Consider the following 26,515-nt stretch of genomic DNA (forward strand, 5'->3'; position numbering starts at 1 on the left):
GTCCCCAAGACCAGGATCGAGAAACGCTAACCTAGTCTCATCACCAGCTAGTGACATAACCACCTAATCAAATAGGGTCACTAAAAAAAAGTTACGGCAGCCAGGCAGGGTTTCCTTTCCAACTAGGAAACCCTGTCAGTCAAACCAATTAAGTTACTGTAGGAAAAGGGTGATCCGTCCGGTGTCCATAAACACGTCTGTTTCTCAAACTAGACACTAGTTCAAGATGGCGTCAGGGCAGCTTTGCCGAGCGTGTTGTGTCACACTGTTTGTTTGTTTTTTTTCAAGTGTTACACGTTTTTAATTACTTAGCACAACCATTATAGGCTGCATTAAACAACAGGCAAAATCTCAAATCCTACAGGATCAAAGCAATTAAGGCGTTAAATTGACATCTGCTGTTTTCTACATGAGGAGATAAAGCCGGTGTGGTGCCCTCCCTGAAAGCCGAGAGAGGATACATCTGTGTTGTGACTGACGGTCTCGACATGTTGAGCCGACTAGCCTTGGATACTCCTCGACGGTCAGGTTTTTATCGGTGTTTCGACATTCTACCGGAGTCTCCTGGGCTTCCTGCCGGGTGGACTAGCAACCAGTGATTGGCTGGTCTACTGGGCCCGCTCTGCCTCACTGTGCGGTAGCCTACTGCAAGGTGACTGGGTGCATTGACCAGACCCACACACTGGGCAAAATCCCCTGTCAGTACATTTCTGCAGCGGTTGTTGAACGCGCTGACCGCTCTAACTAAGGCAACAACGCTCAAAAACAAATCTCATCTCCCTAACCCAGAGATACCTCTAAACCCTACTTTGACTGATAGTATAGCAGCTTTTATCTTTCAGAGGGATCAGATTGTGTTACCATTTGACTCTTACTGTGACAGGCACATAAAACCTTCTCATCTACAGGGTTTGGTCTGGCTAGAAACTGTTTGCTGTATCAGATGACTATAGTTTGGATTATTTTAAATCATCTAAGTGCAGAGAGATTTTAGGAAGAAACAAATTGAGGTGTTTTATTATTATTCTGCTTTTGGTGTCAGGAAACATTCACCCAAACCCAGGACCATTGGCTATGGATCAGGAAACATTCACCCAAACCCAGGCCCATTGGCTATGGATCAGGAAACATTCACCCAAACTCAGGCCCATTGGCTATGGATCAGGAAACATTCACCCAAACCCAGGACCATTGGCTATGGATCAGGAAACATTCACCCAAACCCAGGCCCATTGGCTATGGATCAGGAAACATTCACCCAAACCCAGGACCATTGGCTATGGATCAGGAAACATTCACCCAAACCCAGGCCCATTGGCTATGGATCAGGAAACATTCACCCAAACCCAGGACCATTGGCTATGGATCAGGAAACATTCACCCAAACCCAGGACCATTGGCTATGGATGAACTTCCCACTCCAAATGATTTTAAAACTAGATCAGGGTTGGGACTGATGCATATTAATATGAGGAGTTTGCTGCTGAAATTGGACATGATAAAAGTCTGGGTTCACACTGCTGACCCAGATGTCTTAGTACTGTCCGAGACCCGGTTTAAGAAATCTGTTCTAAATCAGTCTATAGGCTTGGATGGTTCTAATGTTTAGCGATGTGACCGACAAAGTAGGGGGGGAGGGGGGGGGGGGGGGGGGGGGGGGGGTGTAGCCATCTATATTAATGACATATGTGGTTCTTGGACTAAGGTCTTTATCAAAACCAAAACAGTTTGAGTTTTTAGCATTTGAAGCTGCAGTTATCGAAAGCTGTGAACTTAGATTTGATAGGCAGTTATAGACCTCCATCTGCAAAAGTGGATTCTCTGGCTGAACTGATCTGTGGTTGGGGGGGGGGGGTGAAATGGTCCTTATGGGCGATTTTAAGTTGGGATTGGTTATCTCCAAACTCTGAGGCCATAAGAGGACTGTGCAATACATTTCATTTTACTCAAATGATGAATGAGGTTACAAGACTCAATCCCAAAGACATCTCTAAGTCAACACTTATTGATGTTATTCTAACAAACAATCCGCATAAATACTCGGCCGTTATGATTTTCGCTAATGATTTTAAGTGATCATTGTGCAGTTGCTTGCATTAAAGACACCAAAATCCCCAAAGTGCCCTCTCGGTTCATATTCAAACAACATTTTAGGCAGTTCTGTAAGCATGCTTTCCTGCATGAACTTTATGCATATACAACTGGGACAGGATTGCACTTATTCCAGATATCGAAGAGGCATTCTCCTATTTTCATTCTATGTTTTCTACTATCTGTGATAAATATGCCCCATCTCAAAAAGTACCGGGCAAGGGATAGACAATCCCTGGTTTACAGAATTATCTGATTTGATCCAAAAACAAAATACACAGTGGGCCAAAGCCAGGAAGGGTAATTCCCAGACTGAATGACAGTTATTCAGGGCACTGAGAAATAAGTGCACCTTGTTAATATGGAAATGCAAATCTAGCTTTTATTATGAATATACCAAGGAACAACCTCAATAACCCGACAAAATTATGGAAAACCATTAAATCCATGAACATTAACTCCTCTGGTCTTCCACTGAAATTGACCTCAAATTCAATGGATGAGACTGACAAGAATCAACTGCTTGACATGTTTAATGAGCATTTTGCTAAAGCTGGGCATTTATTTGATAATGAACTCCTTCCAACCATCTCAAATGAGGTTGTGAATGAAACTGCCACCTGCCGGCCTACGGTTCATTTATTTCATTTTACAGAGATTGAGCTTTCAGGAGTTGTAAAGGAACTCAAATCTAATGATAATAAGAAAGCAGCTGGCCCAGATGAATTAAACCCATATTTTCTAAAAACAAAAAATGGTGCAGAGATCATTGCTGCCCCTCTCCCTCATATATTAAATCTTTAATTGACGAGTAATACCATTCCAAAAGTCTGGAAAGCAGCCGATGTCACGCCTTTACATAAAGGTGTAGATCCGTCCCAGTTGGATAACTATCGTCCTGTATCTAAACTGTCTGTGCTGGCAAAAGTTTTGGAAAACTTGGTGACCTCACAGTTCAAAGACTTTCTTTATAATAACTCAGTTTATCTCAATTCCAGCCGGGATTTAGAGCCGAGCATAGTACAATTACTGCTGTAAGTAAGATTGTAGGTGAAGGAGAATCACTGTTTCACTTTTTGACTTATCGAAGGCCTTCGACACTGTTGACCATGCCGTGCTGTTGTATAGACTAAAAAAGGTTGATTTAAGTGTTGATGCATTGGATTGGTTCCAAAACTACTTTTCTGCCAGAACACAGTGTGTAACTCAGGAGGGTATGAAATCTGAGTTTCGAAGACTTACAAAAGGAGTTCCCCAGGGCTCAATTTTTTAGGTCTGATCCTTTTTACACTGTATATAAATGATTTAGGGAAGACTGTTGACTCTGCAAATCTCCATCTTTATGCTGATGACACAATTATTTATTCTAGCGCATGTAATATTGAGAAGGCTTTTCAGGACTTACAGTTGGCCTTTGATGTTATTCAAAGGCAACTTTTCAAATTGAAACTTGTGCTTAATGAAAGGAAAACAAAGATTATGGTTTTCTCTTCCCTGAAAGTAAACTGATGGAGTCACGTGCAGATTTTAACTATAAAACACCAGCAAATTGATAGGGTCACCTCCTATAATTATCTTTGGATTTGATTAGACGAAAAGTTGAATATTAAACAGCACATTGATACCTTGACCAAGAAACTGAAGTTGAAATTTGGTTTCTATTACGGGAACAAATCTTGCTTTTCAATGTTAGTCAGAAAATAGCTTGTTCAAAGCACTTAAAAAAAAAATATGTGCTGGATTATGGGGATATTGTCTATATGCAGGCCTCAGCAAGTACCTTAAACTCTGGACACAGTGTATCATGGTGCTTTAAGATCTATTGCAAATGCTAGATCCCTCACCCATCACTGTGATCTGTACGCTATGGTGAAAGGGACCTCTCTCTCCACCAGGAGGCTAAAGCACTGGTACACTTGTGTACAAAGCATTGATGGGACAACTCCCTTTGTATCTCTTGTTCTTTACTGGCCAGATCAGTCTCTCAATATAGTCTTTGTTCACAGTCGCTGCTGACTTTGTCTGTTCCTAAGTCTAGAACCGAGATGGGGAAGAAAAAAGAAAGAAAATCCCATAATGCCTTCATCCTGGAACATGCTTCAGAAGATCTTAAATTAAATAGATCCCCCCCCCATCAATCTACCCACAATACCCCATAATGACAAAGAAAAAACAGGTTTAGAAATGTTAGCTCATTTATTAAAATAAAAACAGAAATAACTTACTTATAAGTATTCAAACACTTTGCTATGAGACTCGAAATTGAGCTCAGGGGCATCCTGTTTCCATTGATCATCCTTGAGATGTTTCGACAACTTGATTGAAGTCCACCTGAGGTAAATGCAATTGATTGGACATGATTTGGAAAGGCCTGTCTAGAAAGGTCCCACAGTTGACGGTGCATGTCAGAGTAAAAACCAAGCCATGAGTTCAAAGGAATTGTCCGTAGAGCTCCGAGACAGAATTGTGTCAAGGCACAGATCTGGGGAAGTGAACCAAAATATTTCTGCAGCATTGAAGGTCCCCAAGAACACAGTGGCCTCCATTCTTTAAAAAAAAAATGTACCCCCTTTTTCATGGTATCCAATTGTTTTAGTAGCTACTATCTTGTCTCATCGAGAGACAAAGGTTGAAAGTCTTAACGCAGCGCGCATCCAACCCGGAAGCCAGCCGCACCAATGTGTCGGAGGAAACACTGTGCACCTGGCAACCTTGGTTAGCGTGCACTGCGCCCGGCCTGCCACAGGAGTCGCTGGTGCGCGATGAGTCAAGGATATCCCTACCGGCTGAGCCCTCCCTAACCCAGACGACGCTGGGCCAATTGTGTATCGCCCCACGGACCTCCCCACCAGAGTCTCTGGTGGCACAGCTGGCGCTGCAGTACAGCGCCCTTAACCACTGCGCCACCCGGGAGGCCCCTCCATCATTTTTAAATGGAAGAAGTTTGGAACCACCAAGACTCTTCCTAGAGCTGGATGCCCGGCCAAACTGAGCAATCAGGGGAGAAGGGCCTTGGTCAGGGAGGTGACCAAGAACCCGATGGCCACTCTGACAGAGCTCCAGAGTTTCTCTTTGGAGATGGGAGAACCTTCCAGAAGGACAGCTATCTCTGCAGCACTCCACTAATCAGGCGTTTATGGTAGTGGCCAGACGTAAGCCACTCCTCAGCAAACGGCACACGACAGCTCTTTAGGTGCCATGGCTCTCAGACCATAAGAAACAAAATTATCTGGTCTGATGAAACCAAGATTGAACTCATGGGCCTGAATGCCAAGCGTCACGTCTGGAGGAAACCTGGCACCATCCATACGGTGAAGCATGGTGCAGCAGGTAGCCTAGTGGTTAGAGTGTTGGACTAGTAACTGAAAGGTTGCAAGATCAAATCCCAGAGTTGACAAGGTAAAAATCTGTTGTTAACGGTTAACCCACTGTTCCTAGGCCGTCATTGAAAATAAGAATTTGTTCTTAACTGACTTGCCTAGTAAAATAAATAAATGGTGGTGGCAGCATCATGCTGTGGGGATGTTTTTCAGCTGCAGTGACTGAGAGAATAGTCAGGATCAAGGGAAATATGAACGGAGCAAAGTACAGAGATCCTTGTTGAAAACCTGCTCAGGGCCTCAGACTGGGGCGAAGGTTCACCTTCCAACAGGACAATGACCCTAAGCACACAGCCAAGACAATGCAGGAGTGGCTTCGGGACAAGTCTCTGAATGTCCTTGAGTGGCCCAGCCAGAACATCTCTGGAGAGACCTGAAAATAGCTGTGCAGCGATGCTCCCCATCCAACCTGACAGAGCTTGAGAGGATCTGCAGAGAAGAATGGTAGAAACTCCCCAAATACAAGTGTGCCAGGCTTGTAGCGTCATACCCAAGACGACTCGAGACTGTAATTCTTACCAAAGGGGCTTCAACAAAGTACTGAGTAAAGGGTATGAATACTTATGTAAATTTGGAGGTTTTTAAGTTTTTTTTTCTGACAACCTGTTTTTTCTTTATGGGGTATTGTGTGTAGATTGAGAAGGGGGACAAAACAATTGAATCAATTTTAGAAAATGGCTGTAACGTAACAAAATATGAAAAAAGTCAAGGGGTGTGAATACTTTCTGAATATAATGTCTGAAATAAAACTTTGTTTTCTCCTCTCCCTTCACTGCACTGACTGGAAAAGCTTTGCCAGTTGCTGAAAAATGATTCAAAATCCTTCTTTGAATCTCTAATCTTATATGGCAGGTTTAGCTGTCTTGTGGTGACCTGGCATATTATGAGACAGTGTGTTCCAAGGCAATACACAGAGGATATGCTCATGTCTCTCCCCCTACTGTATTTAAAGCCCCCTTTCCTTTCAATTATCTCTCACTTTCTATGTTTCTTCCTGACTTGAGAGAAAATGTATATGTTTGTCTGTAGTGCTGGTTTCACTGGAAAGATACTTCTTTCACAAGTTCTCTCCTTCTGTTGACCTGATGCCATGAATGACGCCATTTGAGCGTTTTTTCTTTTTATTGAAATGGAATTTACCCCGCCTACGACAATGCGTTTTCTACCCACATAATGCAAACTTTGTTTATGTTTACTTTCAGGTCGCAGCTGCAAAAGCAGTGAATTATGGTCTTCCGTATTGTTTTGGGGGATTTTTTGTGTACCTTATCTTATGCTGCCTCTGCTATTAAAACTTCTTATGGCTGAGATCCCGCTAACGGGATTGATATGACAACAGCCAGTGATAGTGCAGGGCGCCAAATTCAAATAACAGAAATATCATAATTAAAATTCCTCAAAACATACAAGTATTTTACACCATTTTAAAAGATACACTTCTTGTTAATCCCACCACAGTGTCCAATTTCAAATAGGCTTTACAGCGAAAGCACCACAAACGATTGTTAGGTGAGTGCCTATTCACAGAAAAACAGCCATTTTTCCAGCCAAAGAGAGGAGTCACAAAAAGCACAAATAGAGAGAAATTAATCACTAACCTTTGATGATCTTCATCAGATGACACTCATAGGACTTCATGTTACACAATGTTTTGTTCGATAAAGTTCATATTTATATAAAACAATCTCAGTATAAATTGGCGCGTTATGTTCAGTAGTTCCAAAAACATCCGGTGATTTTGCAGAGAGCCACATCGATTTACAGAAATACTCATCATAAATTTTGATGAAAATACAAGTATTATACATGGAACTTTAGGTAAACTTCTCCTTAATGCAACCGCTGTGTCAGATTTCAAAAAAGCTTTATCGAAAAAGCAAACCATGCAATAATCTGAGTACGGCGCTCAGAGACCAAAACAAGCCAAACAGATATCCGCCATGTTGTGTAGTCAACAGAAGTCAGAAATAGCGTTATAAATATTCACTTACCTTTGATGATCTTCATCAGAATGCACTTCCAGGAATCACACAATAAATGTTTGATTTGTTCGATAAAGTTAATCATTTATGTCCAAATGCCTCCTTTATGTTAGCACGTTCAGCCCAGTAATCCAAATTCATGACACGCAAGCAGACGAGCAGACGAAAAGTCAAAAAGTTCCGTTACAGTCAGTAGAAACATGTCAAACGATGCATAGAATCAATCTTTAGGATGTTTTTAACATACATCTTCAATAATGTTCCAACCGGATAATTCCTTTGTCTGTAGAAATGCAATGGAACAGAGCTCGCTCTCACGTGAACGAGCGTCACCAGCTCATGGCTCTCTGGCAGACCTCTGACTCATTCCCCTCTCATCCCCCCCACGTCACAGTACAAGCCTCAAACAAGGTTCTAAAGACTGTTGACATCTAGTGGAAGCCTTAGGAAGTGCAATATGACCAATATCCCACTGTATCCCACTGTACCTACCAGATTTCCCACTTCCTGGTGGATTTTTTCTCAGGTTTTTGCCTGCCATATGAGTTCTGTTATACTCACAGACATCATCAAACAGTTTTAGAAACTTCAGAGTGTTATCTATCCAAATCTACTAATAATATGCATATCTTAGCTTCTGGGCCTGAGTAGCAGGCAGTTTACTCTGGGCACCTTATTCATCCAAGCTACTCAATACTGCCCCCCAGCCATAAGAAGTTAATTTATTTCCTGCTCTCTCTCCCATTCTCTCTCCCTCTTTTCTCTCTATCCCATTATCTTGCTCTCTCTGCCCTTCACCTACGCTCTCTCTCTTTCCTTCTAAGTAATTAATGCCTCCCTCCTTACCTTGCCTGGTGTAGTCAAGGAGGTGACGGCAGTCCCAAGGTCAACATCGATACCGAGCTAACAGTGAAACAGCAGTTCACATTCCCTACTAATGAGAGTCTATTAGGCTCAGCTTGAAAAGTCAAACTTTGAGTAGAAGTTTAAAAAAATATCAGATTTGATTAGTCTTTCACCAGACATATTTGATCATGCATTTTTTTAAAGTTACAGCAGTGTCCGCAGAGGCATGATTGGAAGTCTGAGACAGTATCTGCTCAGGGCCATATTCTGACTTGAGATAGCACTAAACTCAGTGACTTTGAAAAAGTAAGGAAACATAAACAAAAAAAATCTAAATTTTTTTTGGGGGGATGACCAGTTGCATGTGCATTTGCAATATGATTCTATAGTGAAAAAACATATTGCAAATGCACAGTGACTTTGAAAAAGTAAGAAACAAAAAAAAGTCCATCTAAAAAATTTTGAGCATGACAAGTTCGTGATGGTACCTGCCCATTGAAACATATTGCAAATGCACAGTGACTTTGAAAAAGTAAGGAAACATAAACAAAAAAAATCCAAAATTTTTATTTTTGGGTGACCAGTTGCACGTGCATTTGCAATATGATTCTATAGTGAAAAAACATATTGCAAATGCACAGTGACTTTGAAAAAGTAAGGAAACATAAAAAAAATCTAATTTTTTTTTGGGGGGATGACCAGTTGCATGTGCATTTGCAATATGATTCTATAGTGAAAAAACATATTGCAAATGCACAGTGACTTTGAAAAAGTAAGGAAACATAAAAAAAATCTAATTTTTTTGGGGGGGGATGACCAGTTGCATGTGCATTTGCAATATGATTCTATAGTGAAAAAACATATTGCAAATGCACAGTGACTTTGAAAAAGTAAGGAAAAATAAACAAAAAAAATCAAAATTTTTTTTGGGGGGATGACCAGTTGCACGTGCATTTGCAATATGATTCTATAGTGAAAAAACATATTGCAAATGCACAGTGACTTTGAAAAAGTAAGGAAACATAAAAAAAAAAATCTAAATTTTTTTGGGGGGGATGACCAGTTGCATGTGCATTTGCAATATGATTCTATAGTGAAAAAACATATTGCAAATGCACAGTGACTTTGAAAAAGTAAGAAACAAAAAAAAATACATCTAAAAAATTTTGAGCATGACAAATTCGTGATGGTACCTGCCCATTGAAACATATTGCAAATGCACAGTGACTTTGAAAAAGTAAGGAAACATAAACAAAAAAACATCAACACATTTTTTGGGTAACCAGTTGCATATTTTAGATCACAAGATGACAAAGGTATAGTTTGAGCAAAGTAAAAGCTTGAATTTTGAGCATGACAAATTCGTGATGGTACCTGCCCATTAAAACATATTGCAAATGCACAGTGACTTTGAAAAAGTAAGAAACAAAAAAAAATACATCTAAAATTTTTTGAGCATGACAAATTCGTGACGGTACCTGCCCATTGAAACATATTGCAAATGCACAGTGACTTTGAAAAAGTAAGGAAACATAAACAAAAAAACATCAACACATTTTTTGGGTAACCAGTTGCATATTTTAGATCACAAGATGACAAAGGTATAGTTTGAGCAAAGTAAAGCTTGAATTTTGAGCATGACAAATTCGTGATGGTACCTGCCCATTAAAACATATTGCAAATGCACAGTGACTTTGAAAAAGTAAGAAACAAAAAAAAATACATCTAAAAATTTTTGAGCATGACAAATTCGTGACGGTACCTGCCCATTGAAACATATTGCAAATGCACAGTGACTTTGAAAAAGTAAGGAAACATAAACAAAAAAACATCCAAAACATTTTTGGGTAACTTTGACTTTTGACTTCCTATGAAATCATATTGCAAATAGACAAATCATATTCCTTATGCACAAGTAAAAAAAAAAAATTATGATAATAACATTTTACAAAAATGTGTCTCCTGACTTGAGATATTAACGTCAATTAATGACGCAAAAGTCAGAGTTAAGTTGCTCCTGTTATTTTCAGAAAGGGAATACAAGACAAGTACAAAGCCAAACTAATTAAATTGTTTTTTAGTAACTTCCCCTGAAGGCCTTACCCATGCTCTTTGATCCTTTGTGTTACCTTTGTGTTTTACATTGTACCCGTATATTATATTGCTCAGAAAAATATCAGGTGTAGAGTGTATTACTCATGCTACATTGCGGCTGTGTTGAAACGGATGTAAACAGATGTGATTTAGTCAAGTGGGAAAACCCTTTTGACAGTGGGTTGAACAGACCACTGAGGGTATCAGCCTGTAGCCCTCTACACAAACATGCCAAAAGACTACATTACTCTACTGGCACAGTTTTTTAGAGAGCAATGGCGATCAATCAGATTGATATCTTGTTTGTTGACTGTCTGAATGTGTAAATAAGGTTAAGTCATGTGTTTCGGAGACAGAGACAGAATTTTTGTGTGTGTGTGTGTGTTTTGCATGAGTAAGGAGGTTTATGTCTTCACCTTGATGTCTTTGTGTGTCTTGTATCCAGATTGATCACTATGCCCAGAGGGATTTGAAGAGGGGACTCCAGCTCTTTGGCACCGAGGGCAACGTGGGCTTGACCAACGCTTGGATGATCGTACAAACGGATGTAAGTCCTTAAGCAGAGTGTTTGTGTGTGTGTGTGTACACAAGATGGCACCGATAGAGATGCAGTTTTGTTTCTAGTCCTTAAGAAACTTTACAGTATTTCGTTTTTTTAATGTATTATTTCCTACATTGTTAGCACAGAAAACTCTCAGCTTTCACGCTTCAAGATTGCTTCAATCACGTAGACTGGAATATGTTCCGGGTAGCCTCAGAAAATAACATTGACGTACATGCGGACTCAGTGAGCAAGTTTATAAGGAAGTGGATAAGAGATGAAAGCACGTACCACCCCATTTAATCATGGCAAGGCGACTGAAAACATGGCCGATTACAAACAATGTAGTTATTCCCTCCGTAAGGCAATCAAACAAGCAAAGTATCAGTATAGAGACAAAGTGGAGTCACAATTCAATGGCTCAAACACGAGACGTATGTGGCAGGGTCTTGTAATCACGTATTACAAAAAGGAAACCAGCCCCATCGCGGATATCGACGTCTTGCTTAAAGACAAATTATTATTATTATTATATATTTTTTTGAATTTTACCCCTTTTTCTCCCCAATTTCGTAGTAGCTACTATCTTGTCTCATCGCTACAACTCCCGTACAGGCTCGGGAGAGACGAAGGTTGAAAGTCATGCGTCCTCCGATACACAACCAACCAAGCCGCTGCTTCTTTAACACAGCGCACATCCAACCCGGAAGCCAGCCGCACCAATGCGCCGGAGGAAACACCGTGCACCTGGCCACCTTGGCTAGCGTACACTGCGCCCAGCCCGCCACAGGAGTCGCTGGTGCGCGATGAGACAAGGACACCCCTACCGACCAAGCCCTCCCTAACCCGGGCGACGCTAGGCCAATTGTGCGTCGCCCCACGGACCTCCCGGTCGCGGCCGGTTACGACAGAGCCTGGGCGCGAACCCAGGACTCTGATGGCACAGCTGGCGCTGCAGTACAGCGCCCTTAACCACTGCGCCACCCGGGAGGCCCGCTTACAGACAAATTAAACAACTTCTTTGGGCGCTTTGAGTACAATACAGTGCCACCAACGCGGCCCGCTACCAAAGACCTCGGGCTCTCCTTCTCCGTGGCCGACGTGAAAAAAACATTTAAACGTGTTAACCCTTGCAGGGCTGCCGGCCCAGACGGCATCCCTAGCCGCGTCCTAAATGCATGCACGGACATATTCAATCAATCCCTGTCTGCTGTCCCTACATGCTTCAAGATGGCCACCATTGTTCCTGTTCCCAAGAAAGCGAAGGTAACTGAACTAAATGACCATCGCCCCGTAGCACTCACTTCTGTCATCATGATGTGCTTTGAGACTAGTTAAGGATCATATCACCTCCACCCTACCTGTCACCCTAGACCCACTCCAATTTGCTTAACGCCCCAATAGGTCCACGGACGATGAAATCACCATCACACTGCACACTGCACTAACCCATCTGGACAAGAGGAATACCTATGTATGAATGCTGTTCATTGACTACAGCTTAGCATTCAACACCATAGTACATGCCAAACTCATCCTTTAAGCTTGAGACCCTGGGTCTCAACCCCGCCCTGTGCAATTGGGTCCTGGACTTCCTGACGGGCTGCCCCCAGGTGGTGAAGGTAGGAAACAACATCTCCACTCCGCTGATCCTCAACACTGGGGCCTCACAAGCGTACGTTCTCAGCCCTCCTGTACTCACCCACGACTACGTGGCCATGCACGACTCCAACTCAATAATCAAGTTGCAGACGACACAACAGTAGTGGGCTTGATTACCAACAACGACAAGGTGAGGTCCATCGGACTGTGGTGTCTGGAAAATAACCTCTCACTCAATGTCAGCAAAACAAAAGAGATGTTTGTGGACTTCAGAAAACAGATGGGACGGCAGTGGAAATTTTAAGTTTCTCGTGTACATATCACCAAGAAACTGAAATGGTCCACGCACACAGACAGTGTGGTGAAGGCGCAACAGCGCCTCTTCAACCTCAGGAGGCGGGAAAAAATGTGGCTTGTCACCAAAATCCCTCACTAACTTCTACAGGTGCACAATTGAGAGCATCCTGTTGAGCTGCATCAACGGCTGGTATGGCAAAAGCACCACCCACAACCGCAGGGTTCTCCAGAGGGTGGTGCGATCTGCACAATGCATCTACCTGCCCTCCAGGACACCTACAACACCCGACGTCACTGGAAGGCCAAAAAGACCAAGGACAATAACCACCCCAGCCACTGTCTGTTCACCCCACTTCCATCCAGAAGGTGAGGTCAGTACAGGTGCATCAAAGCTGGGACAGAGAGATTGAAAAACAGCTTCTATCTCAAGGCTATCATATTGTTAAACAGCCACCACAAGCACAACGGCAGCTGCCTACCTACAGACTTGAAATCATTGGTCACTTAAATAATGCCACTTGAAGAATGTTTACATATCTCTCCTTACTCATATTATATGTACAGTTGAAGTCGGAAGTTTACATACACTTAGGTTGGAGTCATTAAAACTCGTTTTTCAACCACTCCACAAATTTCTTGTTAACAAACTATAGTTTTGGCAAGTCGGTTAGGACATCTACTTTGTGCATGACGTAAGTAATTTTTCCAACAATTGTTTACAGACAGATTATTTCACTTATAATTCACTGTATCACAAGTTTACATAGACTAAATTGACTGTGCCTTTAAACAGCTTGGGAAACACCATGGGACCACGCGCCGTCATACCGCTCAGGAAAGAGACACGTTCTGCCTCCTAGAGATGAACGTACTTTGGTGCGAAAAGGGCAAATCAATCCCAGAACAACAGCAAAGGACCTTGTGAAGATGCTGGAGGATACAGGCACATAATTATATATATCCATAGTAAAACAAGTCCTATATCGACATAAGCTGAAAGGCCACTCAGCAAGGAACCACTGCTCCAAAACCACCATAAAAAAGCCAGACTACAGTTTGCAACTGCACATGGGGACAAAGATCATACTTTTTGGAGAAATGTCTGATGAAACAAAATATAACTGTTTGGCCATAATGACCATCGTTATGTTTGGAGGAAAAAGGGGGAGACTTGCAAGCCGAAGAACATCATCCCAATCGTGAAGCACGGGGGTGGCAGCATCATGTTGTGGGGGTGCTTTGCTGCAGGAGGGACTGGTGCTCTTCACCAAATAGATGGCATCATGAGGTAGAAAAATTATGTGGATATATTAAAGCAACATCTCAAGACATCAGACAGTTTGGTCGCAAATGGGTCTTCCAAATGGACAATGGCCCCAGGCATACTTCCAAAGTTGTGGAAAATGGCTTAAGGACAACAAAGTCAAGGTATTGGAGTGGCCATCACAAAGCTCTGACCTCAATCCTATAGAAAATTTGTGGGCGGAACTGAAAAATCGTGTGCGAGCAAGGAGGCTTACAAATCTGACCCAGGTTACACCAGCTCTGTCAGGAGGAATGGGCCAAAATTCACCCAACTTATTGTGGGAAGCTTGTGGAAGGCTACCCAAAACGTTTGACCCAAGTTAAACAATTTAAAGGCAATTCTACCAAATACTAATTGAGTGTATGTAAACGTCTGACCCACTGGGAATGTGATGAAAGAAATAAATCATTCTCTCTACTATTATTCTGACATTTCACATTCTTAAAATAAAGTGGTGATCCTAACTGGCCTAAGACAGGGCATTTTTACTAGGATGAAATGTATTTTTCTAAGGTGTATGTACATTTCTGACTTCAACTGTATATGCTGTATACTGTATCCTTCACTATTTATTCTTTACTATCTTTTGCATCTTAACCGCTCTGTCACTGCTCATCCATATATTTTGTACTTATATATTCCCATTCCTTTACTAGATTGTGTGTAACGGTTTTCTTCATCTGAAGTAGAGGCGGACCAAAATGCAGCGTGGTGGTTATTCATGCTTTTAATAAAGACAACTATACATAAATAAACTAACAAAAATAACTAACAAAACAAGAAATGTGAAAACTCAAAACAGCCCTATCTGGTGCAAACACAGAGACAGGAACAATCACCCACGAAACACTCAAAGAATATGGCTGCCTAAATATGGTTCCCAATCAGAGACAACGATAAACACCTGCTTCTGATTGAGAACCACTCCAGACAGCCATAGACTATGCTAGAAACCCCTACTATAATACAAACCCAATACCTAACAAAAACCCCAAGACCAAACACACCACATACAAAACCCATGTCACACCCTGGCCTGACCAAATTAATAAAGAAAACACAAAATACTAAGACCAGAACCCCCCCCCCCCCAAGGTGCGGACTCCCGACCGCACAACTAAACCCATAGGGGAGGGTCCGGGTGGGCGTCTGTCCATGGTGGCGGCTCCGGCGCGGGACGTGGACCCCACTCCGACAAAGTCTTAGTCCCTTTGCCTTGCGTCCTTAGATAGGCGATCCTCGCCGCCGACCTTGGCCTAGTAGTCCTCACCAAGGGCCCCACTGGACTGAGGGGCAGCTCGGGACTGAGGTAGCTCGGGACTGAGGGGTAGCTCGGGACTGAGGGGTAGCTCGGGACTGAGGGGTAGCTCGGGACTGAGGGGTAGCTCGGGACTGAAGGGTTAGCTCAGCACTGAGAGGAAGCTCCGCACTGAGAGGAAGCTCAGGCAGGTAGTTGGCTCTGGCAGATCCTGGCTGGCTGGCAGTTCTGGCAGATCCTGGCTGACTGGCGGATCCTGGCTGAATGGCGGATCCTGGCTGAATGGCGGATCCTGGCTGAATGGCGGATCTGGAAGCTCCTGGCTGACTGGCAGCTCTGGCTGCTCCATGCTGACTGGCAGCCCTGGCTGCTCCATGCTGACTGGCAGCTCTGGCTGCTTCATGCTGACTGGCAGCTCTGGCTGCTCCATGCTAACTGGCTGCTCCATGCTGACTGGCGACTCTGGCTGCTCCATGCTGACTGGCAGCTCCATGCTGACTGGTGGCTCTGGCTGCTCCATGCTGACTGGCGGCTCTGGCTGCTCCATGCTGACTGGCGGCTCCATGCTGACTGGCGGCTCTGGCTGCTCCATGCTGACTGGCGGCTCTGGCTGCTCCATGCAGACTGGCGGCTCTGGCTGCTCCATGCAGACTGGCGGCTCTGGCTGCTCCATGCAGACTGGCGGCTCTGGCTGCTCCATGCAGACTGGCGGCTCTGGCTGCTCCATGCAGACTGGCGGCTCTGGCTGCTCCATGCAGACTGGCGGCTCTGGCTGCTCCATGCAGACTGGCGGCTCTGGCTGCTCCATGCAGACTGGCGGCTCTGGCTGCTCCATGCAGACTGGCAGCTCTGGCGGCTCCTTGCAGACTGGCAGCTCTGGCGGCATCCTGCAGACTGGCAGCTCCTTGCAGACTGGCAGCTCCGGACTGGCGGGAGACTCAGGCAGCGCTGTAGAGGCAGAAGGCTCTGGCAGCGCTAAACAGGTGGGAGACTCCGGCAGCGCTGTACAGGAGGAAGGCTCTGAAAGCGCTAGATAGGCGGGAGACTCCGGCAGCGCTGGAGAGGAGGAAGGCTCTGGCAGCGCTGGACAGGCGAGGCGCACTGTAGGCCTGATGCGTGGTGCTGGCACTGGTGGTACTGGGCCGAGAACACGCACAGGAAGCCTGGTGCGGGGAGCTGCCACAGGAGGACTGATGCGTGGAGGTGGTACTGGATAGACCGGACCGTGCAGGCGCACTGGTGCTCTTGAGCACCGAGCCTGCCCAACCTTACCTGGTTGAATGCTCCCGGTCGCCCTGCCAGTGCGGCGAGGTGGAATAGCCCGCACTGGGCTATGCAGGCGAACCGGGGACACCGAGCGCAAGGCTGGTGCCATGTAAGCCGGCCCAAGGAGACGCACTGGGGACCAGATGCGTAGAGCCGGCTTCATGGCACTTGGCTCGATGCTCACTCTAGCCCGGCCGATACGCGGAGCTGGAATCTACCGCACCGGACTATGCACCCGCACTGGAGACACCGTGCATCTCTAGCCCCCCGGTAAGCACAGGAAGATTGCGCAGGTCTCCTACCTGGCGTAGCCATACTCCCTGTGAGCCCCTCCCCCCCCAATACATTTTTGGGGCTGACTCTCGGGCTTCCATCCGCGTCGCCGTGCTGCCTCCTCATACCAGCGCCTCTCCGCTTTCGCCGCCTCCAGTTCTTCTTTGGGGCGGCGATATTCTCCAGCCTGTGCCCAGGGTCTTTTTCCGTCCAATATCTCCTCCCAAGTCCAGAAGTCCTTTGATCGCTGCTCCTCCTGCCGCTGCCTGTCACCACGCCGCTTGGTCCTGTTGTGGTGGGTGATTCTGTAACGGTTTTCTTCATCTGAAGGAGAGGCGGACCAAAATGCAGCGTGGTGGTTATTCATGCTTTTAATAAAGACAACTATACATGAAATAACTACCAAAACAAGAAATGTGAAAACTCAAAACAGCCCTATCTGGTGCAAACACAGAGACAGGAACAATCACCCACGAAACACTCAAAGAATATGGCTGCCTAAATATGGTTCCCAATCAGAGACAACGATAAACACCTGCCTCTGATTGAGAACCGCTCCAGACAGCCATAGACTATGCTAGAAACCCCTACTATAATACAAACCCGATACCTAACAAAAACCCCAAGACACCACATACAAAACCCATGTCACACCCTGGCCTGACCAAATTAATAAAGAAAACCCAAAATACTAAGACCAGGGCGTGAGATTGTGTGTATTAGGTTTTGTGGAATTTGTTAGATATTAGGTTTTGTTGTGGAATTGTTCAATATTGCCTGTTCTTCTGTCGGATCTAGAAGCATAAGCATTTCGTTACACTTCGCAATAACATCTGCTAACCATGTGTATGTGACCAATAAAATGTTATTTTATTTGAAGCAGGGCACTTAACCCTAATTGCTCTTGCAAGTCATCCAGAGCGTCTGCTAAGTGACTAAAATGTCAAATGTAAGTCAGCTTGTCCTGCTTAGACTGCCCCCTGGTGGTCAACAGTAGAACAGTACAGTCTTAAATTAGTCTGGTCCTAGATCGGTTTATGACACTGAATGACAATGGCCATAGGAGTTAGCAAGACAGCACAATCAGATCTGGGGCCAGGCTAGTGTTAAACCAGTTCAAGCTTGGAGAAATACAGTACTGCAGGCTAATTACAGTATCATATGTACCACTTCATAGGGACAAGGGATTATACAATCAAACCTGATTCTAACCAATAAGAACAGCCTTCGATTCTTTAAATAGGCTGTCAATCAGTAAGAGGAATGCAAATTGGACCGCACGTCTCCCCGAAGAACAACACTGTTTGTTTCCACACTGACTTTGATGTGCTCGGCTTTGTATTATTCATGAGCAAAAATCCAATGCTCAAATCATGGGCAAAGGAAAGTAGGAAACACAAGGTGAGGAAAGATAGTAGAGGAAAGGTTGAACAAAAGGAGCCAATAAAAATGCTGCTGGTGAAAGCTGCCGATAGACTTCAAAAGATACACGATATCAGACTTTGGGCTGTTTATCACAGAAGGGGCCACTTTTACATGACATAGTCCAGTTTGATTGTTTGTAGTGTGCATTAGTTGTGTGTGTATGTGTGTGTGTGTGAGTGTGAGTGAGAGAGAGAGACCATGTGTTCAACGTGAAATTCTAGATTGAGTCAAATGTCAAAACCGCAGCAAGAAAAGTTCTCATTCCATAAAACCAAGCTGACCCTCTCCACACCCCACTGAATACATTACCACACTGCAAAATGTTAATCTAGTTCCAATTCAGTAATGGCCCATGTGGAGTGATGAGGGAGAACTATCTAAAAGAAAAAAAAGATGTGGCAGATATGTTTAACATGTCAGTGCCTGAGAACGATTTCCGTTTATGAATCATGCAGAATGGTTTTAGTGTGTAGCATGTTCGGTTTTCCTCTCTGTTCTGTCATTGACATGCAGTGTCCTTGTCTGGTGTAGTTCCGCTGCTGTGGCGTGACCAACCATACGGACTGGTTTGATGTGTACAACGCCAGCCGTGTGCCCGACTCCTGCTGTCTGGAGTACAGCGACAACTGTGGCCTCGAGAACCCAGGGACCTGGTGGACTGCGGTAAGATGCACAGGATAAAAACATCCACGAACAAACACATATGCACACACACACTCTGTCTCTCTGAAATGAATACACACGCGTTTGCACACTAGTTCGTTCCCAAATGTTATTCTGTAGTTTTTGGTGCCCAAATGTTTTTTTAAAATAGTCTAAAAGCCTCCCTTGTGACCAACCAGCTAAGCAAAACATTATACTTCGAAAAATCTCAGACAATCCACACAGTCCACAGAGCTTTTGCTAAAACCCTACCCAGGCTTTGGGAAACACTGCTGTGCTGAGGAGAACTACCTGTTCTCATATTCCTTATACCTGGGGTAAAAGGCATATTCAAATATAAGGGGTATTTAATCCCTAAAAGTGTGTGGGGGGGTCTTTACTGCACAAGGAATAGCACACTCTTAAATGGCAAAACAGAATGTAAAAATGAAAAAAGAAAAATGTATCATAAAGAATAAGGTTATATTTTTTGGGGGGGGACATTTAACCCCATTTTTGGGGGCACAAAACTACTTCCATACATTCATTCATTTTTTAAACTGGTCCCAGGTTACCTTTAGACTAGTCCCGTGACACTTGTGGGAGTCGTATGGGGAAAAAAACGGAGAACACCAGAGTGGGGTCATAGACCGATTTTCAGGATGCTTCCTGGTCTGACAAACAGAGTAGTATTTCCACAGATATATCTCTAGACAGATTTTGATGTGGATTTGTTTATGTTAATCAACTCTGTTTTGAAATCTCGGCTTCGAGGTCTGCAGCAGCAGTGCTGACTTTCTTTCACCCCTGGTAGTTAGTTAATATATAATTACTTGATTAATCCCCGTGTTCGGCGAGAGAATCCACTCAACTGGTGTCCCAGGTCTAAATCCATGATTATAGGGAAGACTGAAAAACAGCAGTGCTACAGACCAACAGGCTGACTACACCGCTCGCGTCGCGTTCAATTATTGCGCGCGCCAAACGAGCGTCTGCGTTGCCACGGGCTAAACTAGAAATCCGTTCTATTTCTGACGCAGATTGCGCTGCAAGTCCTGCCTCTCCCATCTCCTTATTGGTTTGTAGAAGCAGGTACCCACGTGCCGTCTCCTCATTGGTTATACCCACGTGGGTGACTGAAAGACGAACAAGGTCGGTGGCGGTAATGCACCTAATTTATGAAAGTTGCCAATCGCAATATAAAGTCAAGAGAAGAAAAAGCCTGGAAGGAGGAGAGATGACTAGAAACGATTCGGTTGACCGTTTTATGTGTGAATTAATTGGCGGAGTAGAGGACCTTGTGCATTTCAGGTAAAATAACAACTCATTGTTTATATCCCAGGACAAATTAGCTAGCAACGACAAGCTAGCTAAATAGGACAAATTAGCTAGCAAATCCCCAAATTAACATAATTGGTTCAGAGTTTGTTCTGATATTTTAACCTGCGTGTCGTGATTGCGTTTGGTGTGGGGGGATAAAATACATTTATGTACAATGGTGCACGCGTGCAGCCGGTTCGGGTTTCCTTGTAAGGCGTAAATTCTTTCTGCCGCGTACCATGCCAGGCTCATGCACTCTGTGCCAGGCCCATCACTGTCTGCCATTGTCTATGCCACTATCTTGAATTATTACAACAACCACTTTCAGGATATATAAACTATTCACATTTTTTTTTTTTTTTTACATAAGGACTTGTGGTCCATCATCCTTTTCACTGTGTTACACGTAATGAATGTTGGAAAGGGAGAGTCGGAGAAAGTTTGGTTGACGTCGCCTATTTGTATATCCCGTTCGTGTTGGCCATGAAAAATTCAGCTCACTCACTTGTCTAAATGTTGTCCCAGCACAGAGTGATGGTATCTGCAAGTCACTCCCATCCTTCCGTCCATCGCACTAGATAGGGATGTTATCCCAGGGAACAACAGAGCAGAGTTGGGCGAAATGTGGAAGGCAAGGGACCCACTTAGCTAACATGACAAGGAGATGATTTTCAGAGGAAAAGGCGTGTGTGGGATGCGTCACTGTGCTGGCCAGTGTATAAAAGAGTCTGTGGGCCAATGCTCTTGTAAGTCTACCAAGACTAGCACCAGATGGAGTGAATGAGAAAACACATTAAAATGTTAGTTTTTGTTTTCTCTAACCTTTCGATTAAAATCACTTTTTTCTATGGATGTTCTATTGGCTGAAATGAAATGGAATTGATCCCAACCCTGCTGTAGGCTACACTTCAGGGGTTTTGTATAATGTGCTTTAAAATATTTGTTTCCATTCTTGTGTGTCTCCACAGCCATGCTACGAACGGGTGAAGGATTGGCTACAAGAGAATCTGGTGGCCCTGTGGATCTTTGCTCTGTGTACGGCACTCACACAGGTACAGACACTGGTGACACCATTGTACAGTTTACAAGCATTTCGCTACACCCCCATTAACATCTGCTAAACACGTGTACATTTTATAGAGAGATGTCTATTGACAGGGAACCACAGCATCTTAGCTTGGCACCAGAAGATCTGCATTTTGCTTTTCCAACTTTGACCATTGGTTGTCATTGCTATACACAGACCCCATTCCAAATATCTGCGCATCTGAACGTTTTACGGTAGCTTGCATTGGGGTCAGACAATGGCATGACGACAAAAGTCAGAGGAGTTGGTTAAAAGCACATATTGTATAGATCTGGAACCAGGCTAATATCACTAACAATTGATAAGAAATTAGATGATTTGAAAGTATTGCCACTATTGTTAACTATTACAGTGAATTCCAATTCATGAGGTTGTACCTTTTTATTCTCAGTGGAGACTGGCCGTATCTGAATACCCATACTAGCTTATTATATACTTAAACTGCATGCTATGTACTCATCGTCGCATAGTAAAAAGTATACAGTATGCCGCAACCGCAACATAGTGGTGGATCCTGACTGACTGGCTGAGTATTGAACTTCCATCCTCTCAGGCCAGGGGGCACAGCAATGTATGACTTAATGGTTGGATCAGAATCCCCATTATAATCAGTGGCCAGTACAGAGAATTAGGTAAAACCACAAGTCCAAATCCCTATTTCCATCTATGGCTAATTTAGGAAAGGGACAATTTTAGTTAGCTAGCTAGCCACAGGAGGACAACACAATGATATGCAACAATTAAAGTTTTTCTGTCAATGACGCAAGTTCTCAATGGGATTTGATAGCAGTGATGCCAAAATCCAAGGTGGCTTCCTTTGACACTTTTTTTTGGGGGGGGGGGGGGCTTACCTTCGCATTCATGAATACAAGCCACTGAATTAACCAGCCTGATAATTTCCAATTTGATTAATTTCTCTACACTACATATGCCTACTCAGGCTGGTTTTTGGCAGACTATCACATTTGACCTATACCGTAGCCCATATAGCCATTCTATCCTATTTCAAAGGGACTGAAGACGGAAACAGATCATTTGGTCCCATTTCAACATATTTCTTAGTGAAACCAAAGTGCTGTATCGTATACATTAGCCTAGTACACACACCAAAACTTTTCAAATCAAAAGGCTATTGCACAGAAAAAGCGGACAGATGGGCACATCGCAAATTCAGAACCGCTGGACAGCAACATAATGAACTAAAGCACTGATCATTGGGAAGGAGTTAAGGCTTGATCCATACATGAAATAATGAAACAGGTAGCCTACAAAACCTAAACAATCCATATGTTCAAAACAAAAAGCCTGATTAACATGACATCAATAACGCAGCCACATCTCGAGTCCCCGGTGCCGACACGCTCAGAAATCAACATGTTTCAGTATTTAGTTTAAAAGCTCTGACGAAGGCCAAGAGAACAAGAAACACTTTATGAGAAAACAGAAATCCATGTTAGGTCAAATAAAATACGAGTTTAAAAAAAATGATGTAGCAGCCTACTATGCAATATTCGTGAACACCACCGCAGAAGCTTCGCTATCGGCATCTTCCCAATTAAGTAGCATAGTTTTGTTGTTTGGTTACATGACGAGAACTTGGGCTCGTCACTCACAGCGCCCCTCTTCCAATGCATTGTGGGAAAGTGTGCATCGAATTCTACTAGATGATGAGCTGAAATTAGTATAAACATCCTAGATTTTCTTAAATGTACACTACCTACTCATTCCAGGGTTTTTCTTTATTTTTACTATTTTTGACATTGTAGAATAATAGTGAAGACAATAAATCACAGACAGTGTCACCAACAAAGCACCCCCACACCATCAAACCTCCTATGAAACAACACATATGGAATCATGTAGTAACCAAAAAAGTGTTAAACAAATCAAAATATTTTATATTTAAGATTCTTCAAATATCCACCCTTTGCCTTGACAGCTTTGCACACTCTTGGCATTCTCTCAACCAGCTTCACCTGGAATGCTTTTCCAACAGTCTTGAAGGAGTTCCGACATATGCTGAGCACTAGTTGGCTGCTTTTGCTTCACTTAATTTGGTTGAGGTCAGGTGATTGTGGAGGCCAGGTCATCTGATGCAGCTCTCCATCACTCTCATTATTGGTAAAATAGCCCTTACACAGCCTGGAGGTGTGTTGGGTCATTGTCCTGTTGAAAAACAAATGATAGTCCCACCAAGTGCAAACCAGCTGGGATGGCGTATTGCTTCAGAATGCTGTGGTAGCCATGCTGGTTAAGTGTGCCTTGAATTCTAAATAAATCACAGACAGTGTCACCAACAAAGCACCCCCACACCATCACACCTCCTTAATGCTTCCCAGTGGGAAATACACATGCAGAGATCATCCATTCATCCACACCGCGTCTCACAAAGACATGGCAGTTGGAACCAAAAATGTAATGTCCATTGCTTGTGTTTCTTGGCCCAAGCAAGTATCTTCTTATTATTGGTGTCCTTTAGTAGTGGTTTCTTTGCAGCAATTCGACCATGAAGGCCTGATTCACAGTCTCCACTGAACAGTATGTTGAGGTGTCTGGTACTTGAGCTCTGAAGCATTTATTTTGGCTGCAATTTCTGAGGCTGGTAACTAATGAACTTATCCTCTACAGCAGAGGTAACTCTGGGTCTTCCATTCCTGTGGGTGTCCTCATGAGAGCCAGTTTCATCATAGCACTTGATGGTTTTTGCAACTGCACTTGAAGAAACTTTCAAAGTTCTTGAAATGTTCCATATTGACTGACCTTCATGTCTTAAAGTATTGATGGACTATTGTTTCTCTTTGCTTATTTGAGATATTCTTGGCATAATATGGGCTTTGTCTTTTACAAAATAGGGCTATCTTCTGTATACGACCCCTACCATGTCACAACACAACTGATTGGCTCAAACGCATTAAGAAGGAAAGAAATTCCGCAAATTAACTTAAGACACACCTGTTAATTGAAATGCATTCCAGGTGACTACCTCATGAAGCTGGTTGAGAAAATGCCAAGAGTGTGCAAAGCTGTCATCAAGGCAAAGGGTGGATATTTGAAAAATCTTAAATATAAAATATATTTTGATTTGTTGAACACTTTTCCGGTTACTACATGATTCCATATGTGTTATTTCATAGTTCTGATGTCTTCCCTATTATTCTACAATGTAGAAAATAGTAAAAATAAAGAAAAACCCTTGAACGAGTAGGTATTCTAAAACTTTTGACCGATAGTGTATATACTATAAAACTTTCTATTTCCGCATACTGAGAATGCGTCTTGGTTCATTTCTGTAGCAAATCCCCATAGCTGATTATCAGCTGTTGTCTAAGCCGAAATGAGTATGACATCCGTGCATTTAAAGTAAACTAGATTTCTTATAAAATGTAAAAACATTTGCGTACTCAAACGGCCTATTATTTAGGACGCAAGTACGGGTATTTGGACACGGGCCACTTTATTGATGATGTAGTGGTCTCACACTGATTTTGGTTGTGTATGTCATCCCTTTGTGTAGATTCTGGGTTTGGTGTTCTCTATGACGATGTTCTGCCATGCAGTCAAAGTGGAGACCTTCTACGCCTAGCTTTGCCCCCAAAGGACCCTGGGAATGAGGGCGGCACACACACCCCTCCCACAGACCCTGTCCCTCTACTCTTTCTCAGCGACACCCTCGCAGACCAATCCTCATGTCACATCTTCACAACAACCTGTACTGTTAAACAGCCACAATGCCATATCGGGAGCCGGTGGATGGTTTTTGCTCAATTAAATGTTATTCGCTCATTTTGTGCTCAACGTGTACATGTAATATGTAGAAATACGCATAGAGATGTAATCCTTTTTTTTTTTAAGATGTTTTAAATTATTTTGAATCACTCTATAATCTAAGTGTTTTGAAACGAGAGGAGAGCTAAGGAATGCAGGTCGGGAGTGCATTTAGTTAAACAGGCCATGCAAGTACGAAAGTGCATGGCTCTTATAGTGGTGTTTACTGAATGTTTGGCTCGTCCAAATCGACTTATCCTTGAGGTTTTTTTTCTTCCACCATCAAGAAATACAGTAAATTAGAATCCATTGTAACTGTGAATTCATAATAACTTATTTAATGAACTAGTTAATCTGGAGGGATTTATTACATATAAAGGAATATAAGTATAGCAACTTCAATACTAAGAATGTCTGGATGTTCAAAAAACCCATTAAATTAGACAATGGTCCCAAGGCCCATCTCGAGTGTTGCACAGAACAAAACCAACGAGTCATCCTAGGTACTAAAATGTCTCGATCTCACTGTCACAGACTCTGTCAAGATCCTCGACAACATCTCCCTGCTGTGGCCTAGGGGCATTTCTTTTTCACAGTTCTCATCAATGTTATTACTTTCACATTGACCCCAACTTCTGTGTGACCCCATGAATAACCATTCCTTTTTTCTCCATGTCTACAGTCATTTAGCTATTTCTAGCTTGGTAGATCAGTCTTCCATACCAAATGCATGAGAACATCAGAAAACTCCAAAAACAACGTTTGATTAGAAATGTGTTTGTGGTCACAACCGGCCGTGATCTGGACAATTGGCCTAGCGTCATCCGAGTAGGGGAGGGTTTGGCTGGGGGGGGCTATTAAACATTGGCTCATCACGCTCTAGCGACTCCTTGTGGCTGGCCGGGGCACCTGCAGGCTGACCTCGGTCCTCAGTTGAACAATGTTTCCTCCGACACATTGGTGAAGCTGGCTTCCAGGTTAAGCAGACAGTACATTAGAGTGTCTAGTTTGAGAAACAGACGCCTCACAAGTCCTCAACTGGCAGCTTCATTAAATAGTACCCGCAAAACACCAGTCTCAACGTCAATAGTGAAGAGGCGACTCCGGGATGCTGGCCTTCTAGGCAGAGTTCCTCTGTCCCGTGTCTGTGTTAATCTTTTCTTTTTATTGGCCAGTCTGAGATATGGTTTTTTCTTTGCAACTCTGCCTAGAAGGCCAGCATCCCGGAGTCACCTATTCAGTGTTGACGTTGAGACTGGTGTTTTGCGGGTACTATTTAATGAAGCTGCCAGTTGAGGACTTGTGAGGTGTCTTTCTCAAACTAGACACTCTAATGTACT

At 43.4% G+C, this 26,515-nt stretch overlaps 1 protein-coding gene across 1 annotated transcript in view; it reads left to right on the forward strand.

The window, feature by feature from the left end:
• The window catches only part of LOC139385117 (tetraspanin-4-like), an 86,940-nt gene extending 61,747 nt beyond the window's left edge, over positions 1-25,193 (forward strand). Inside the window, exons 4-7 of the mRNA XM_071130182.1 lie at positions 10,839-10,940; positions 18,893-19,024; positions 21,292-21,375; positions 24,925-25,193. Of these exons, the coding sequence (XP_070986283.1) occupies positions 10,839-10,940; positions 18,893-19,024; positions 21,292-21,375; positions 24,925-24,993 (387 nt within the window). The 3' untranslated portion in view covers positions 24,994-25,193. The remainder of the gene's footprint in view (positions 1-10,838; positions 10,941-18,892; positions 19,025-21,291; positions 21,376-24,924) is intronic.
• The last annotated feature ends 1,322 nt before the right edge of the window (positions 25,194-26,515 follow it).

The sequence above is a fragment of the Oncorhynchus clarkii genome, chromosome 26 (genome assembly GCF_045791955.1).
Source record: "Oncorhynchus clarkii lewisi isolate Uvic-CL-2024 chromosome 26, UVic_Ocla_1.0, whole genome shotgun sequence".
NCBI lineage: Eukaryota > Metazoa > Chordata > Actinopteri > Salmoniformes > Salmonidae > Oncorhynchus > Oncorhynchus clarkii.